Here is a 17,678-nt window from a genome sequence, read left to right as displayed (position 1 = left end):
CGACCGGCCGACCGGCCGGGGGTGGGGGACCCGTTTCCGAAACAGTCGAAGAACGCCGCGGAGGATCAGCCGCCCGCAGGAAGAAGGCTCAAGGCAGGCAGACTGGAGCGGTCAATCGGGCGCCGCGCACCACGGAGCAACGCGCGTCACTTCACTCCGTTTACCCTGCACGTGCTCGAGGGATCGGAATTGCCTCTCGCCTTGCCGCGTCTTGCCGCGCCTCGCCGCGTCTTGCCGCGCCGCGCCTCGCCTCGCGCCGGTCATCGAGCAATCAGGTGTGAGAGGAGGACAACGCCACCCGCCGTTACCGAAACACCGATATTGTTAAGACGGTGATAATATAACGGGGGCAAAAACGCGTGGATACTGGAAACGTACTAGTGCCGCCACGATTCAGTGATTCGGTTCGATTTGTTACGTCGTCAAGCCGACGTCGTTGTTTTACCGTCGCCGAGAGCGGACGCGATACGGTCGCGGACGTTGCACGTGTGTTCAGTGAAAATTTTATCTGGAATTTTACGTATTTTTCGTGTTTTTTTTCTTTTCTTTATTTTTCCTTTCATTCGTTTTGTTCTTACTTTTCTTTTGTTTTTACTTTACATTGGTTCCTGTTTCTGCATTCGATTGGATCAATAATTTGGTATATCTTGTGTACCTAGCCTTGTTTATTGTTTTTTTATAATTGTGATACAAACCAAAACATATTACCACCACGTTATCGTTATTCGTGATTGTAACAAACGGATCAAGAGTTGACTTGTGATTTTCGCTGGTTGTAGTTCCGGCTTTACAACGGCAATTCTCGACTCGGTAAGTTTTACGATTTTATCCTTAAATCTTTTCTTTTTTTTTTTTTTATTTTTTTATTTCAACGTTTACGTACTTTGTGGTATACACGGTTTTTTTTTCATCAAACCCTGTAATAATTTTTCCATCAGCTGAGCTGGCAAATAGAATCAAGGTTGCAATATGTTTGAATTTATCCGTAACGTTGGGTACGGTTTGGTATCGTTCTCAAATACAATTACATCATGGATCGCACACGACCTGAAAACATATATCGTCACAACTAATCACGCAGTTCAACTGCACAGCAATAATTATTTTCTTACAATCGTTACTCCATTTTCTGATTGATTCAGCGATTGATTGTACTTGAGATATTTGTACCTTATTAGAGATTTCGGGATGGCCATCTTTTTCATTGTCTCATTTTGTGCAGATCAGTGCGGTTGAAATAAACTTTTGCGTTTGTGCGTTGAATCGCGATATTCGCAATGTTTTGCAAGTCTTCGTTTTAAATTTTCCATTAGCGAAACACGATCACTATCTACATTATAGATTAATCGTTGTAGGAAACATTGTGGAAGATCGCGGATTGTTTGAAATTTTCATTTTTACCCCTTTGTTAAATTAAATCGACCCACACTATTCTACACATATATTTGTTACGCTTCGAGGATAATATTTGTAGCAGATGAATTCCACGATTATTACAGTTTTGTGTCTCTATATATAAATACCGATACTATAACGTACGGTGAAACACGTATAATAATTATATCTTCTCGAATAATTTATATAATAATGTGAAGTTTCGATTTACAATGAAACTGAATTAAACTTCCATTCTCGAAGAAAGAGTTAGATTGGGGTTTTGCAAAGTTCTACAATAATTCGTGCAGCGGGTATAAACAGCTATGACCTTACCTTAATTGACATACGACTTGTAGTTTTTCGTTATAAAAACATGCAATACCTCGTTAACAATAAACTTCCCAGTGTCTCATGCATAACTTGAACAGTTGTATAACGCTCCATAATGATACGATTCTTAATTCAGTTTTGACTATACATAAATGATCAGCGAGCCGGTTTCCCTCGATTTCGGATACGTATCCTCATCCAATAGGAAGATTTTATTACGGTGTTTTCTAGGATTTCCGCTCGGCCGAATGCTTCCTATATGTGTATATATATATATATGTAGGTATACAGACAAACGCACACGTACAAGATGTAATTGATTGCGTTTGGCCTGCAGCGTTAGTGTTATACTCCGATCGTGTTTAGTAGGCTGTACCCACGTACTGCAGGACGCGTTTGTACGCTAGAAAAATCGGGGATCCAACCCTCCGAGGGATAGATAATAATGAATATATGCTGCCAGATTGCACGCGCCCGTTTACATTTTCCGCAATCGACGGCCGTCGTTCCGCTGCACAGCCTCCGTCGAGTGGCGACAGTTGGTTAAGTAATTGTACAAGTGGAGTACATTGTGAAAACATCGAGTGAAACACCGACTGTAATGTGTAAATTGCAATTTCAATCCTGACTACATTCCCAATTAACTTATAAATTAATTGTTTTATTTGATACGCGGTTCTTCGTCGACGTCTAAACCTCATTTTTATATCCTCGATCGAATTATGCGACAGACTGTTATCTTAGTTACAAATCCAATCTCAAATACCGTCAATCATACGTGTTTACTTTACATTCCAAAATTTTTCTTACCGCATAGCTTTCTTTACCTACATTTATACCTTATACTTTTTGTCAATTCATCGTCGCTTGTCTCTCCCTCGATCTGCAGCGGATGATGGATAGAATAAATAAATAAAAAAAAACGAAAGTGACCAAGAATGTTTCGGTCGTTTTGTATTTTTGAGAATGAAAAGAAATAAAGAAGTGTTTTGAAGTTCTTTACCGAGATCTTACCTTCCAGATTGTAGTACCTCGAGTGCTGTATAACCAATCTTCTTTTTTTTTATACCTTAACTCGAAAGATTCGAAAACGTGATTGGCGATGTGGTACTTACGTGCATTTCTACGTCGAATTAGGGGCTTTGTACACGCAGCACACGCGTTATTATATATCTGTTTTTTTTTTCGTTTTTTGTTGGGGAGAAATTTACACACCGCTGCGTAGATCCGTCAAGTTTTTCATTCATCGCGTGCATCTGTCTCCGTGGATTTACGCAACTATCATTCGTAAGAAAAACGATTTCTTGGATCGAATTAAATGTGGAGAAGTTTTTTACGAGGAAAGCAATTAATCAAGAACATCAACTTCTCACTCATACGATCACTCGTCGATTTTGCAATATAATTATTACGCACATGCCTTATACCTGCAATGGAAATCATAAAAGGGAGGCGAATGATGTCTGGACTCGGTTAAAAATACAATCGTCGGTAAATTTTCATCACACACATACATGTAACTATATCGGAATAATTTTATTCGACAATTTTTTTCCTCCTGCATCGTTGGATCGTTTTTTTTTAAACTTCCCATGCACGGCAGCTGAGCCAAGAATTCAACCTAATACATCGTACAACATCCGTCGCATGTATGCTAACATCCTTTTACGTGCACCAAATTATCTTTTACATCTCACGTATATTATTACCTCACGTATATAACATGGTATATAAATTTCGATTCATTTCGTCCATACGAATATCACAGTTATCGGTCACAAAATATTTAAAAAACAACAAAAAAAAAAAAAAAAAAACAAAGTCACACCCGCGATCGGGTTTCGAAATATTACACCTACACGCTTGCACGGTATTATACGGTATTATTCATTCGTTTTACACATTCATTCAACAACGACACGCATACGCTTATACCCACCATATGTATAAATGTGACATCGGTCTTGTAAAATTGATATACATAATAACTTTGACGCGATGTCAGCGGGTTGTCGAGAGCGAGTGACTGAATAGCGGACACACACTAATGTGTTTATAATATACGTATACGCGCTTATAAAGTGCGTGCTCAACGAGCGTTGAAGCGTTATGTAGTTATGTACTATATATATATATATATATATATATATATATACATATATATACATATATGTTATACATATCAGTCAGTCATGCACTTACGTACGCTTCGCTTCATCTATATTCCTCGCTACATGCATATTAGGTACATACATTCCGTCATTAAACCTTTGCACGATGTGTAATATTCTCGTGTAATATCATAATAATTATATTATATTACACGAAACATACCGATCTCCCGATTCAAACAGCAAACAATCGACGATTATTTATTTCTTTAATTTACACTCATCCTCATCCGACGGTTGTATGAAATAATGAATGTTCACTCGTTAAGATAGCTCTTAAATCGGTGCGTAATAGAACCTAGTTTGAGTATGAAAAATTGCAGCAGTTTTACTTTTCCTATTACACATTTGTAATGCGCGTATCGCTAGGCGAATCGTCGCATGCGAACGTAACGCGACGGTATGCAGAGCCAGGTATACGTGACAAACAATAAATTACGCTGTCATTTCAGCCAAGCATCTCAATCTCTGGTAATTTTCAGCACTGTGTTAGCGTGGCCGGCGGCGGCGGTGGTCGACTTAGCCTGCAGTTACGTTCGTGCGGTTCCGGAAGCGGGGGCGCCGGCGACGGCGTCTCGGAATATCCACCAGGTTCCGCGGCAGCCAGAAGTCGGGAGGCCGCTGCGGCGGCGTTGCACGCGGCCAGGACGCTGTTGGGGGCGGGGGTGGCCAACCCTTGCTCTCCCACCCCCGAACCACCCTTCTGGAAGATGCCCCATAAAGGTCAGTAAACAGGCATTTTTTAAATTATCGGCTAAACGGACAAATTTTAACGTTGCGAATAACGTTTTAAAGATTTTTTCAAATACCAGGTATTAAAAATTTTATTTATGCAAGTTACAATTAATTAGTATGATTATACTTCTCAATGTCTGTATATAAACAAATGTTATTAACTGGAGATGTATTTATACGGAAAAAAGTAATCGAACGTTAGAACTAATACACGTGCGAAAGAAGTTACAATATACAATGAGAGAAATTTTTAGTTCCGGTTACCGCTCAGTCCTTAACTATTTTCATTTCTTACCACAATCGAAAAATATAGTTGTAGGTAGAAAATAAAAATTAGTTTTCTAGCTGTTACCGGAAAGTCTAGTATCAGTTACTATTCTTTCACATTACGATCGCCGTTACTATATTTTCTTGTAACTGTTGCGATAATTTAAGGCTTGTGCAACGATAAATCGACGTTAAAGCCTTATTTAACTAAAAAAGGAGTGTAAACTTCAGAAACTGATTTTTCATTGCAATTATCAAAAAAGGATCGACGATAGCGCAAAATGGTTAGGCGTACCTCGTTTTTTTTTCAAACAGTTTTTTTTAACGATACCTGTTTTACTGAATTTTTCTAGTTACCATAGCAAATGAAATTTTCTCTCATCGTATATATGTGTAAAATTAATCGGATTTCACTCGTAAATATTTGTCGTCAAATATCGGTGTAATTATAATATTTCACGAATAAAATTCTTCGGCCGATCGCTTTATGCACTCTCAATATTAACATATCGAGGCATGTTAATTATTAATTATCGCTTGTAACGCATCGCGCACCGTATCCCGTCCATAAACGTGCCGCGTGGGTGGACGGACGGACATATTCCGATCATGGCCCGGCTCTCGTTCCGACGCGACGTCGTCGGACAGCCGCGATATCTCGCTTCGGATTCCATTTATTATGGGGGAATTATACGGCGACGCGACGCCAGCCGTCGGCTCTGGACGCGTCGGTGTTGGCCCGATAGAATCAACATGGCCGCTCGCTTTTCCTTCCGTCGTCGTTCGTGCAACGCAACCTGCTCCGCAGACCCGGCGATCAAACTATCCGTTGAAGAGGAGAGTTAAAAAAGGTTCTATAAAGTGCCTGGGTCTAAAAATTTGAAAAAAAAAAAAAATTAAAAATACGGGACATTCTTATTTCTTTGATTATCGCTTGAAGTCGTCGGTGGAATTTTTTTGAAAAGCTTACAGCCTTTTTTAACTTTTTTAACTTTTTCAATTATCGTATTATATGTAACGTATGTGTATAACCCGAGTTCCAAGTACGAGTACCATATCTTCAAGTGCGAAGATAACAGGGCGTTGTTTCGAGTCGAATATAGACGTTATGGCGATGTCTATAACGAATCTGCAAAATAGGGTTGACCAAGAGCTAACGCCAGACGTAAATAATGTGAATGTATTGTCTGTTATATATTAGCAGGTAACTAAACAGCCGCTGTAAGCTTATGCGATGAGAAATGTATTTGCGGAATACCACCGTTGCAGATGTTCCGCTTTGTTCCATAATATCTCAAATTATACAATAATTGTTGAATATTACATTAAAGTGATATCTCGTTTCATATCGCTTATACATTACGTGCTGCACAAGCATCGATCGGTACGCGAACTAAGAAATAGAAAACAAGCAACGATGTTACCCGTAATATACATTTTCGGAAGATTTCAAGAACGGGAAAACTTTCGTCGTTCGACGCATAGCGGTTATTTTCAATCGGTTCAAATTTCAGGCCGCGCTAGACGCGAGAAAAGAAGTTGTGACGTTGATAGATAAAAAGATACAAAAATACATTGGATTCAATTATACGCCGTATCAAAAACAGAAGTCTGTAAAAACGTAGTCAAGTAACAACTTTCCACCCGACAGACGACGATAAAAGAAAACTCGGAACGAGCTTAGCTCGATTATGACTGCACCCAAACGTATACCTACGTATAATAATTGAAATTGGATGACGGGTATAGCCGTCTACTTATGGCACCTACGTAAGAGCGCGGGAAAGGCTTCGGTTTAAGAGGTATAACGTCAAATCGGACAAGCGAGTCGAATGCCCTGCGGCGTTGCAGGTATAATAACATAGCTTCCACAGGCATAAGGCACAGCGGGTTGAGGCGGGGTTGAGGCGAGGTTGCGGTTAGCCCTTGTCGACCCTACACACGCCTTTGCTAGGCTTCTGTAGGGCGACAGCCCCTGTCTCACTGTCGGCGGCAGCCCTTAACGACACCTCGCCAACTATAGACAGACCAACGGGTTCAGGTACAGGTGACGTATGCCGATGCATGCACCTATAACTTATCCTATATCCTATATGTGTGTGTGTGTGTGTATGTAAGCGTAAGGTATGAGTATACGAGCTTAGAGCTTAGGGTAGCTGCAGCGTGTCTACCGTGCGTTACTCGTGCGCGGTTTATATTTGGAGAAAATTTTACTAATTATATCGTGTAAACGACGCTCCGGAATTATTTTGTACATGTATATATACATATACATATGTATGTTGTATACACGTTTTATGTTACGTAAATATACCAGGCGAACGTATTAGAACAATCACTTCACTTGGAGACTTTTGAAATAAAATCAGCGTCGTTTCTTACAGGATAGAGATTTTAAACAAGAAGATTTTTTCATATTCGCATCGCGTTTTGTCACCCGTTTGGATAACATTCAATGCACGTGTGTGTCCAATAGGGCATTCCGTATGAACTCGACCAAGTCCTAATTCTCAGTAATAGTTGTTTATGAAATATTTTGTGGGTGTAGTAGGACCGCAAAAACATGTAAATTTATTTACTGAAAAATTTCGGGAATAACTAATGGCAATGTGAGGCTTGTAGGGCGTGTTTATTCGGCATGGAATGCCCCATGCGCATCGACATTATTAGCTTGAAAGTGTGAAATCTCCAATTACTTGATACTGTAAATAGCGGATTATACGGTACATAAACGATTATCTTGTATCGTGCTGGTAAATGGCGTCCGCTGTACGTACGTATAATATCGCTGTATGCGTATACATAGATCGGAGATTACGGAAACGCAAAAATCACTGGACTAGGTATAAGATTTTTTGACAACCTGTCAAGATTAGGTGAATGATCATCCGCCCCGAAACTCTTCTATTTCCTAACTTTATACTTATTTGAACGTTGTTAATTTATTGCTACAAATTAGAGAGAGAGAAGCATTTATTCAACACAAAATGTAAACAAGTATGAAATACAACAAAACCGACGGCAAAATTGAGACCAAGGTTGAAAAAGAAGAACAAAGAAATGATAAAACTAGATGAAAGTAAATAAATCAAAAATGAGTATTAAAAAAAGATAAAATAAATGAACAAACAAACGGATGAATACAATTGGTTTTCAAAAGAGAGAGGGAGAAAAAAAGAAAAACAACACTGCAACTGGCTTCTTACCTCGACACAATACGTCTAACCCGCATTAAAGATCCGTACATACGTATATAATATAAAAGTTGACCCCGACGGTGACGCCTGCACCCTCTCGAAGACCTCTGGGACCTGCATCGCCTCTCCGCGGTAATCCGAGAGCGCACGGGCCCGTTGGAAACGTCAGGGACGAGGGCGGGCGAATTCAGCCGATGGCCCGGAGGCCCTTCCTCTTGTGCCCTGTATTCTATACTTGTTATTGGAATCAAATACGGAGGGAATTTTTCGCAACACGCGTGTGTGCGATGTACGTGATATATCCCGTGTATAAAGTGCAGCCCCACCAGGCCCTCGGGGAAGAGGCTTAAGCCAGTTTTAAGACGCGGATTCTCAAACACCAGCTACGTTACGTATCGAATCGTGCAGGTCCAGCCCTCACGGTGGGCTTATTTTATACACACATGCAGGGAATGACGCGGACAGCTTATTTAATCCGCATGCCGAAAGTTGGAATAAAGCCCGTATACATAAGTGTATAAACGCCTGGCTGTCATGCGATTCCCCGCAAGTATTTTGCTTGACGAATGATTTCGCCTCCACGTGGTGAATTATTTACAGGGTTGAATTATCTCCCCCACCACCCCCTCTATCAACGTCTGAATAAAAAGTTGCTAAAAACAGGAGGAACTTTTTCAATGATATCGAACAATTTTACTGCACGGTGAATACCAATGAAACAATATCGCTGCTGTGCGAAATGAGATGAATCTGAAAAAAAAACCAATAACGCAAGTTAAGATATTGACAAGTCGAGAAAAAATGTTTCTATAATTATAGTCTCAAAGTTATTGAAATTTGCTGTTTTTCGTCTGATTCTATGTAACGATTTTCGGCTTACTTTCTTCAGTGTGGAAAGATATCGAAAGATTGAAAATTTTGCAAATTATTATCTATCTAGAGTGGATGAAAATAGTTTTTTTTTGCAATTACGGTACAACAAATAGCTCGTCAACAATTTTGCATTTGCCCTTTATTATAATATTACCGTAACACAAACTGTTTCTGGAACGTTTTTTAGACAAATCGTGGAGATCTGGTCGGCGAGCAAAACATACTTAAAACTGTCTGAATCGGATTAAAAAACGCCCCCGTGTTCTCGAATTGCTGATATTTTATCGTTACTGATATTTATCATATACTCATTTCTATCACATTTAGATGATACTGTTTCATTCGAGCTAGCCATCGCTGGCGCAAATAACGTTCCCGAAAATTTTTTAAAGGTTTCTTTTCTCCTTTCTTAATTTTTCGTTCATCCGCGTCATCCTATCATTGGACACTTGTGGGAAAAAATCTCGTAGCTACATATTTTAAACGTAAAGATGATTTTTCAAATCTCAAATGAATTAAGAGGCAGGATTTTACCTACGAGTCAAATGTTTGCACAATATTTTCCTGCATCTCGTGATAAATTTTATTGCGCGTGTATCTCTTTTATAACTTCGGATATTATTTATATACATATTACATTTACATAGGCGTGATTCGTATCTTCGGCTAAAGAGGAAATTCAGTCGCGTTGATGTCTGTATAAAAGCTAGATTTAATTTCGGAGCTCTTGCATCGAAAAACTTTATACGATCTGTATCGATAATTATTCTCATTATTTGTTATTCGATCTATAAATTAAGCATAAAATGCACGTGAATTGTAAAAGGAATGAATCATTATTCATACAGGAACCTAATCTGAGAAACTTGAAAAGCCTTGAGCACGATCGCGTTCAAACAAATCTAACAATTCACATAAAACAAAAAGTAATATCAGAGAAAATGTGTATTGAAAAAAATTTGATTACATTTCATCACTGACACGAATATTATTATATTCTCAAATATAACAATGAACTAGCAATATGGCGACACTTCATTTTGTTCAAATTCGTTCCACCGGAGCGGGGCGGAAGTCAATTCATGGTCGAGATTTGTAGCTTTAGATGTATAATATAGATGTAAAATTATAGTTAACTCTTTTCCAGAGTTTATAAGGTGGCGGCGTTTAATTAATTACCGGTGTTTCAACACGTATACGCTTATGTATGTACGTGTGCATTATATGAACGTGTGGCGACCAACGCAAGGTTTAATCTAGCTTCAGCAAATATATGCGCGTCGGTACATTGCGTTGAGTTGTGTCAAACGTAACATAGTAATTAGATTTCAGGGATGTATGCGTGCATGCCCGATTCAAGGACCGATTCAATCCAAACCAATTCACCTGGATCGTGTCAATATATGCTTTACTGATAATTTCGTTTACCTCCGCACTCACCTTTATAATCATGTAATTCGCGTTGTAAGAAAAAAAAACGAAGTTACTTTACCGAGGACTGTTGAACGGCTACATATTGACCTTCTTTTTAAAAAAATTCGTTATTCGTGAATTCGGTAAATCGTAGTAATACAGCTTCAACAAATTCACGTATATTCTACCGATTCAACTTCAAGTTACATATGATTCTGAAATTTCAGATCGTGTTTTTTTCTCTTCCAACTTTTCGTCTCGTCAACTTTGCAAATAACTTCAGCCTTATCGAACACTGCAGTGAAATGGCACGCGTCACGACGTATAGGTATACATACCTATATATTTTCTCCTGTGAATCTGTGTAAAATATAGTTATCACATGTAGAGAGCACAAGCACCGCAGTAAACGTGAAAGACGTAGTAGTGGCTCGATGCGCGATGTTGTGCGTTAGGTACGCGTTATACGGGGGATGACAATTAATCTTGAGCTTTCACGGGCAGAAGCTGGTACCTTTGCCGCAGTAGGAACGTACCTACGTTATACCTACAGGTAGGTTAAAGGGTGCAGGCGTCGGGACGCGTCGCGGAATCTGTGTCGTCGGGGGTTGTTTGGCGCTTCGCGAAATCTGTAGCTGGTGTAGCCGATGCTCGAGTGCCGGGAGCGTCGCGTCGCCTCGCGTCGAGACGCGGCTAGGATGGGATTTAATCTGTGTCCCGTTTCACGCTCAGCGAAGCGGAACCTTTTTACCCCGGTTTGCGGCGCGAGTCGCAGGACTTTTCGAGCCATTCGTACCTGTATGTATACGTATACGCTGCGGCGTTCGTTATCGTTCCTTTTGGCTTATTATAACGGATACGCGGTGCAGTTAACGCGCGATACCTTAAACTGCACCGTCAGTCTCGTGGTGTAAAGGCGTGACGTGACGTGATGCATGTCGTGTGTCCTGCGTAGAACGCGTATCGCGGGACCGTGCAACGTGTTTAATTCCTCAGCGTTTACTCGCCGATCTGTGTACGTACCTCATGGGAGTACAGGTGTCTACGCAACACGGGAGGATGTGCAGTACGCGAACCCAGCGTGCCTTTTGACTCGATGATATCTCTTTACACCGTGAGGATTCACCGTCGTCGCGCAGGCGAGGTGCCGTTGCAATTTTATTCAAAGGCGTGTTCTTCACGCTTCGGCGAGTCTTGTAAAAGCCATTCAAATTCACATTCCTCCCGCTATTTCTTCTTCCGCACTTCGGCTCGCACGTACGCAGCGCCAGGGAAAGTGGGGATCAATTAAATTTTGTCAATTGCAAGATGCGTTTAACGACTTCTGTCTTTCACTTAACAAACTCTTCCTCTAGCTTCTTCTTTTTTTTTCCTTTTTTTTATTAATTCTGCCGGATACGTGTTCTCCGGATTACAAGCATCGCGCTCCTAATTATATATGTAGATGTAACGTATAAAATTATGAACAGTACTCAACAAATGTTTTCATCATGAAAAATTATCACACCGACTCTTGATAAAATTAGGTAATACCGCGTGTGCTGGATAAATTGTAAAAACTGTGAAGCTTATACGGAACAATCATCGCAACATTTAGAAAATAGGATTTCAGTCGCTACGACAAAGAAATATAAGTCAATTTCTGCCTAAACTCGACGAAAATTCTCCTTCATTAATCTTCCCTTGTCACCGAGTTCTATATTAGACGGTTTAGCGTATGTATAGATCGTACTTTAGTAAAATAATAAATTTTACCACCGCATGTGGTAACGGTTAACCGCACTCATTTCTTAACTGCAGCTGCATACCATTCGAGACGAATCAATCGATCATTTTGAATTTAGGTGAAAAATTGCGTTAGTTTATTAAGTTAGGTGCAGAGAATCTAGCGGTGCTCCTCTTTTCCGAACCGGGATACTCGGTCAATTTGCCTAGTTTTATATCCACTACTTGGATTTTTAACGTATTTCAATCGTAGCGTTTAATTCCTGCATACTTGAGCACGAATCGATATAAACTCTCGCCAGCCTGAAATCTTATTCCTAAAACACGTTTCTACCCATGTTTTCCAGAAGAGGACCTGATGCACGGCGGGGGTGGCGGTCTCGGGGGCGGCTCGATGGTCGGACAGAACTCGATCTTTGGATGTTCAGCGGCGGGTCACAGCGGAGTGAATCAACTCGGCGGCGTCTACGTAAACGGAAGGCCCCTGCCCGATTCGACGAGACAGAAGATCGTAGAGTTGGCCCATAGCGGTGCTCGGCCCTGCGACATATCGCGGATTCTCCAGGTCAGCAATGGCTGCGTATCGAAGATACTCGGAAGGTGAGATAATATCTTCGCTCGTTCGCCAGGTAGAATAGCTTTTACCATCTAGGAAGATCTTTCACTGACAAGCGAGGTTCAAAATCTCGGGACATTGCGATTGACGGAACGATGAATATCTGAAGACTTATCGTTAGGCCTGCTGTGATACCTGCAATGTCAGAATTTTTCATTCGCTTATTTCAAGGCTCTCAAATTCACGCACATATTTAGAATTCGTTACGTGGACTTATTTTGAAACTGAATAATGAAGAAAAGAATTCTTAAAACCAAAAGGGCGCATAAATTTTCGCATTCACCAACGAGTTTATCGAATGATTTTTAGCCTAAAGTGGACTTATGATAAGATGAATTACTCTCGAACGAAATTTTTTGCAAAAGAAAAATTTTCATTTCAATTTCTTCAAGGAAATGTATTATGAATTATTTTTTTTTCTTTCTAGAGTCAACGTTACATTACATTTTTCTAAATCTTTCGAAATGATTTTACAAAGCGTAAATCGAGGTAAACAAATTTATTGAAAGTGGTTTAAATAACAAATTTCCGCGAGGAAATTGGAATAAAAATTTTTGGTCCGGAGTATTTCATATCATTATACATCCATGTTAGGCTGAAAATCAATCTATGAATTGATTGGTAATAAAAAAAATATTATACGCCCGTTTGGATTTACAAATTTTTTTTTCCAATATTCAGCTTGAAAATGAGTTTACGGAACGATTGGCAATGAAAAAACGAATTATACGCCCCTTTGGCTTTAGATAGCTCTCTAAAGCTAAAAGAGCGTACGAAATTATGAGCCCTTTTGGCATTAACACCGCGATATTAAATACCGAGCTTGTCCAACTATACGTAGATCAGTGAGAGTAAAAAAAAATTGAATGCCCTTTAGTCGGGTTTAAATACAGTATAAGAAAATAAGTCAGATATCTTGACCGAGCGACGCTTGCTGCATTGAGAGAAATTTTTACTTCCGGTTACCGCTCAGTCCTTGACTATTTTCATTTTTATTACCACAATTGAAAAATACAGTTTTAGGTACAAACTGAAAACTAGTTTTGTTGCTGTTACCAGAAAGTCTAGTATCCGTTGCTATTCATTCTCATTACGACCACTGTTACTACATTTTCTCGTAACTGTTGCGAAAATTAAATGCTCGTGCAACAATAAATTGATGTTAAAGCCTTATTTAACTAAAAAAGTAGATTAAACCGAACAAAACTGATTTTGCGTTGCAATTACCAAAAAAGGATCGACGATGGCGTAAAATAGTTGCGTGTACCTCGTTTTTCGTATTACCAACAATATTCAAACAGTTTTTTTAACGATACCTGTTTTACTCAATTTTTCTAGTTACCGTAAGAAATGAAATTTTTCTCGTTCATCCTACTTGTAACTTTCTTCCGAAATAATGTCTGATTCGTGCATGTCTCCAATAATTTTTCAGGTACTACGAGACCGGTTCAATAAAGCCGCGGGCTATCGGCGGAAGTAAACCCAGGGTGGCCACTACGCCAGTTGTCAATAAGATCGCCGATTACAAGCGCGAGTGCCCCTCCATTTTCGCATGGGAGATTCGGGACCGGCTACTACAGGAAGGCGTCTGCAACAACGACAACATACCCAGTGTGAGTATCCTCGACGTATCACTTGTCATCTGTAAGATAGGCAAAGTTATTATTGAATTACAATTAGCTGCCGAGATATGAGCATCGGCAAGAGGATCACCCTCGGAGTCTGCGATTCTCTGCACGGCGAATCGATCATTGGCCACGTGACAAAAGGCACTGTTTATTGCACAACGGTCTCTCCGAGTCTCCCGACAACGAACGTTCCGCACAGTTTACCGACTTGAACCTCCGCGCGCCATGCTATAAGGTAATATAATCTCGACACCCGGGACGTGCATCGGACGTTGATGGGCGCCACGCGGTTTATTACGCGCTCCTGGATCCCGAAGAGGGACAGCGACGTGCAGGGTGTAGGTATCCCGGGGATGAGAGAGGGAGCAGCAGCAGAAGGAGGAGGGAGCTCGAAGCGTACCTACTTGTCTATCGGATCCAGCCACTCGACTCGACCCTAATCAAAGTCTCGTCAATGCGATCGGCCGGGGAAATCCTCCGCTCCTGCAACAGTGGGCAGGGTAATCGGTCCATTACTCGGACCTCGCATTGTCCACTCGGTCCCAAACCTGCGCAGCGTCTCCTCCTCGCCAATTCGTTCAATCTGTTTCAGTCCGTGAAACGCGGGGCGACGAACCCCACCGCGGCGCAAACAATCGCGTCCTTCTTCCTGCGACTGCGAGTCTTTCCTCGACGAAGACTGCAGCGCGGGTGTATTCCTTCGTTATTCGGAGGAAATCGGGGGCTCTCTCGTCGTTATCTCCCTTCGGGACCGATCAATCAGCCAGTCTCCCGCAGCACGCACCGCGGTAATACGCGATCGGTGCCGCTGCACAATTCCTCGACAAGTCTGCAATGGAAAGTCCTCCTACCGCTAGCAGCCACTCGATCTGCCGTCGGTTTCCTCCCTTCTCTTCACCCCCGCGTCGGCCCTGCCGGCGGTGCCGGAATCGGGCTGAATGGGACCAGTTAAGCGTGTTGTACAATTATTCGTGACCAGCCGTCCGCGTAATGGTCTGCATGGATGCTCTGCGGGCGTTGTGTATGTCGGCGGCGGTCGAGCTCGCTCGATTTTCCTCTCTTTTCTCTTCGGCTCTTCGTCGATCGCCGTTTTCCCGGCAACCCCCGACGATGCTTCCTGGCGCCATTACGTACTGTGGATTCAAATCATTCCCGATACTCTCTCCGCACGCACGCACACGCGTACGGATCGACCGCTGGCTGTACAGGTACTCGTTGACGTTCTCGATCGACGGTGAGCGACGCTCGCCACTCGCCGATCGTTCGAAACCCTTCACCGCTTTGTAATTAAGACGTGGTTCGTACCGAGAGGTTCTCTTGAAAGGACCTGCTCGTAGCGCGCGCGATTCGACTTGCTTAATTTTGATTGGTCGGTATCCGTGTTAGAATCCTGAAGCAAACCTTCGTTGACTAGAACAAGTTCCCTAAAACGATTGGTTGAATAGTGACAGTCAACCGTAACATGTTGCGTATTATTCACGTAGGGATTTGGGATAGATTAACGAAAACATTTTATTCGATAACTTTTCTATGTAGAATACACTGTGGAGAAAGTGGAATTAGGTGAAAACTATTGTCGTTCCCGTGTAAAACCTAACGGAAATAATTTTTAACATTTTTTTCGAAGATTCTTAGAAGCGGTAACTTTTTTTCTCCAGCATCTTGGTATTCAACTCGTATTTGCAAGGCTCAGATTTCCTCCAATACTGTTTCAAATTGCACTGTGAAAAAAGTTTATTTACTGTACAAACGTGTATTTGTACGTGGGAACAATAAAGGTTTCGTTAGGTACTATTATCAAATTTTAGTTGAGCCAAATATGACTAGTTAAAAAATTTCTATCGATCGTTATTTGACTCGATTGAAATTTGACAATAATAACAAAACATTTGTTTCACCATATCCAAATATACGTTTGTCGACAGTGAATACAAATTCTCTTCTCAGTGTGGCGTGAATAAAACGAGATCAGAGTTAAGAGAAAGAAAAAAAAGTCCTAAAAAAAAAATGAAAGACGAAAATATACATTATTTTACAAGCACGTCGTGATCAGGTTTGTTTCGCCTTTGACGCAGGTCTCGTCGATCAACAGGGTGCTGCGCAACCTCGCATCCCAAAAGGAGCAGCAAGCGGCGGCGGTCCAGGCCCACCAAGGTGCGGAGAGCGTTTACGACAAGCTGAGAATGTTCAACGGACAAGCCGCTGGCTGGCCGCCGGCTTGGTACTCGGCCACGCCGCCTCATCATCCCCTGGCACCCGGACTTCCATCCTCCGCCGCTCCCGGATCCGGTCAGTCCCTACTGCCCGGAGGTCAGCTCCACGGACGGGACGATTCCCTGCTAAAACGTACCGGTGAGTAAGACTTTTCGTAACGGTCAAGTGCGCACGAAGCGGGGATGAAAGCTCGGAATTCGGTAAGCGTAAGGTAAAAAAACGTGCGTAAAACCGTGCTTTAAATCCCCCGGAAAAAAATTTCGCATTCTTTAATTAAAAACCTATTCAGCGCGTCTTCACCTCCGGCATACGCTGGGTATGCGTTAATTATTCAGGCACGCATTCTGAAGTTCAACTAAAATCTGGACCGCTTTTTGTCCCGCTAAATAATAACGACGAGGGATAACTTGGCCCGTGTGTTTGCAAGTCTCTGCATCTCTCTTACTAACTGCAAATAGGATGACCAAAAGTTGGTCATGCGGGTCGGATCTCTCCGAAGGTGATCGTTTATCCAGATGCGATCTTTTTCGATTACCTACTGCATAACGTGTGTATAGGTGTAGGTATATACCTAAGAATCTCACATCTCTCTCACGCGGTGCGCTTATGGAACTAAGCACGGTTTTCTTTCTATCGTTACGCACAATCAGTCAGAGGATTGAGAATTCCTCATGTATAATTATCACCATAATTCAGGCATCGGAAAGAGTAAGGTTAATTTAAGAAATCATAGGTATCAGCACCTGGTGCAATTGATTTGTTTTCGAGGCACGTCTTTGCCATTGAATTGTTACATCGTTGGCGTTAAATAACATGATATCAATACCGGTATAATTAAATTATTTTTTCCATTCTTCCAACTAGTTTAAAGAAATAATTTTAAGTAAAATTACTCTGCAAGAGAGGAATTATTAAATATTCTAACAAGATTTTCTCCACGATTAGGCGTAGGTATACACGATTCTTAAAGTTATTGTGCGAGTTCCTTTATATGTTTTATAAAAAAAATCAGTTGCAAATTCATATCGAAGCCCGATTCGACATCGTCAGGACGCAACACCGCCGCACTCCAAGCACTTTATTACCCCGCGGTACACAATAAATTCTCATAATGAAGCGGCGCGTGCGTCAC

General features: G+C 41.3%; 1 protein-coding gene across 3 annotated transcripts in view; it reads left to right on the top strand.

Moving 5' to 3' along the window:
• The first annotated feature begins 14 nt into the window (after positions 1–14).
• Positions 15–17,678, top strand: part of toy (twin of eyeless) — a 35,239-nt gene continuing 17,575 nt past the window's right edge. For all 3 annotated transcript variants that reach the window (XR_011177524.1, XM_046632545.2, XM_046632543.2), the window contains exons 1-5: positions 15–810; positions 4,361–4,601; positions 12,436–12,688; positions 14,137–14,317; positions 16,408–16,684. Coding sequence is in view for 2 of the 3 variants with exons in the window: in XM_046632545.2 (XP_046488501.1) it covers positions 4,589–4,601; positions 12,436–12,688; positions 14,137–14,317; positions 16,408–16,684 (724 nt within the window). In the remaining variant the exon portion in view is untranslated. The remainder of the gene's footprint in view (positions 811–4,360; positions 4,602–12,435; positions 12,689–14,136; positions 14,318–16,407; positions 16,685–17,678) is intronic.

This window comes from Neodiprion pinetum, chromosome 6 (genome assembly GCF_021155775.2).
Source record: "Neodiprion pinetum isolate iyNeoPine1 chromosome 6, iyNeoPine1.2, whole genome shotgun sequence".
Classification (NCBI taxonomy): Eukaryota; Metazoa; Arthropoda; class Insecta; order Hymenoptera; family Diprionidae; genus Neodiprion; species Neodiprion pinetum.
This window is presented reverse-complemented; position numbering and strand designations above follow the sequence as displayed.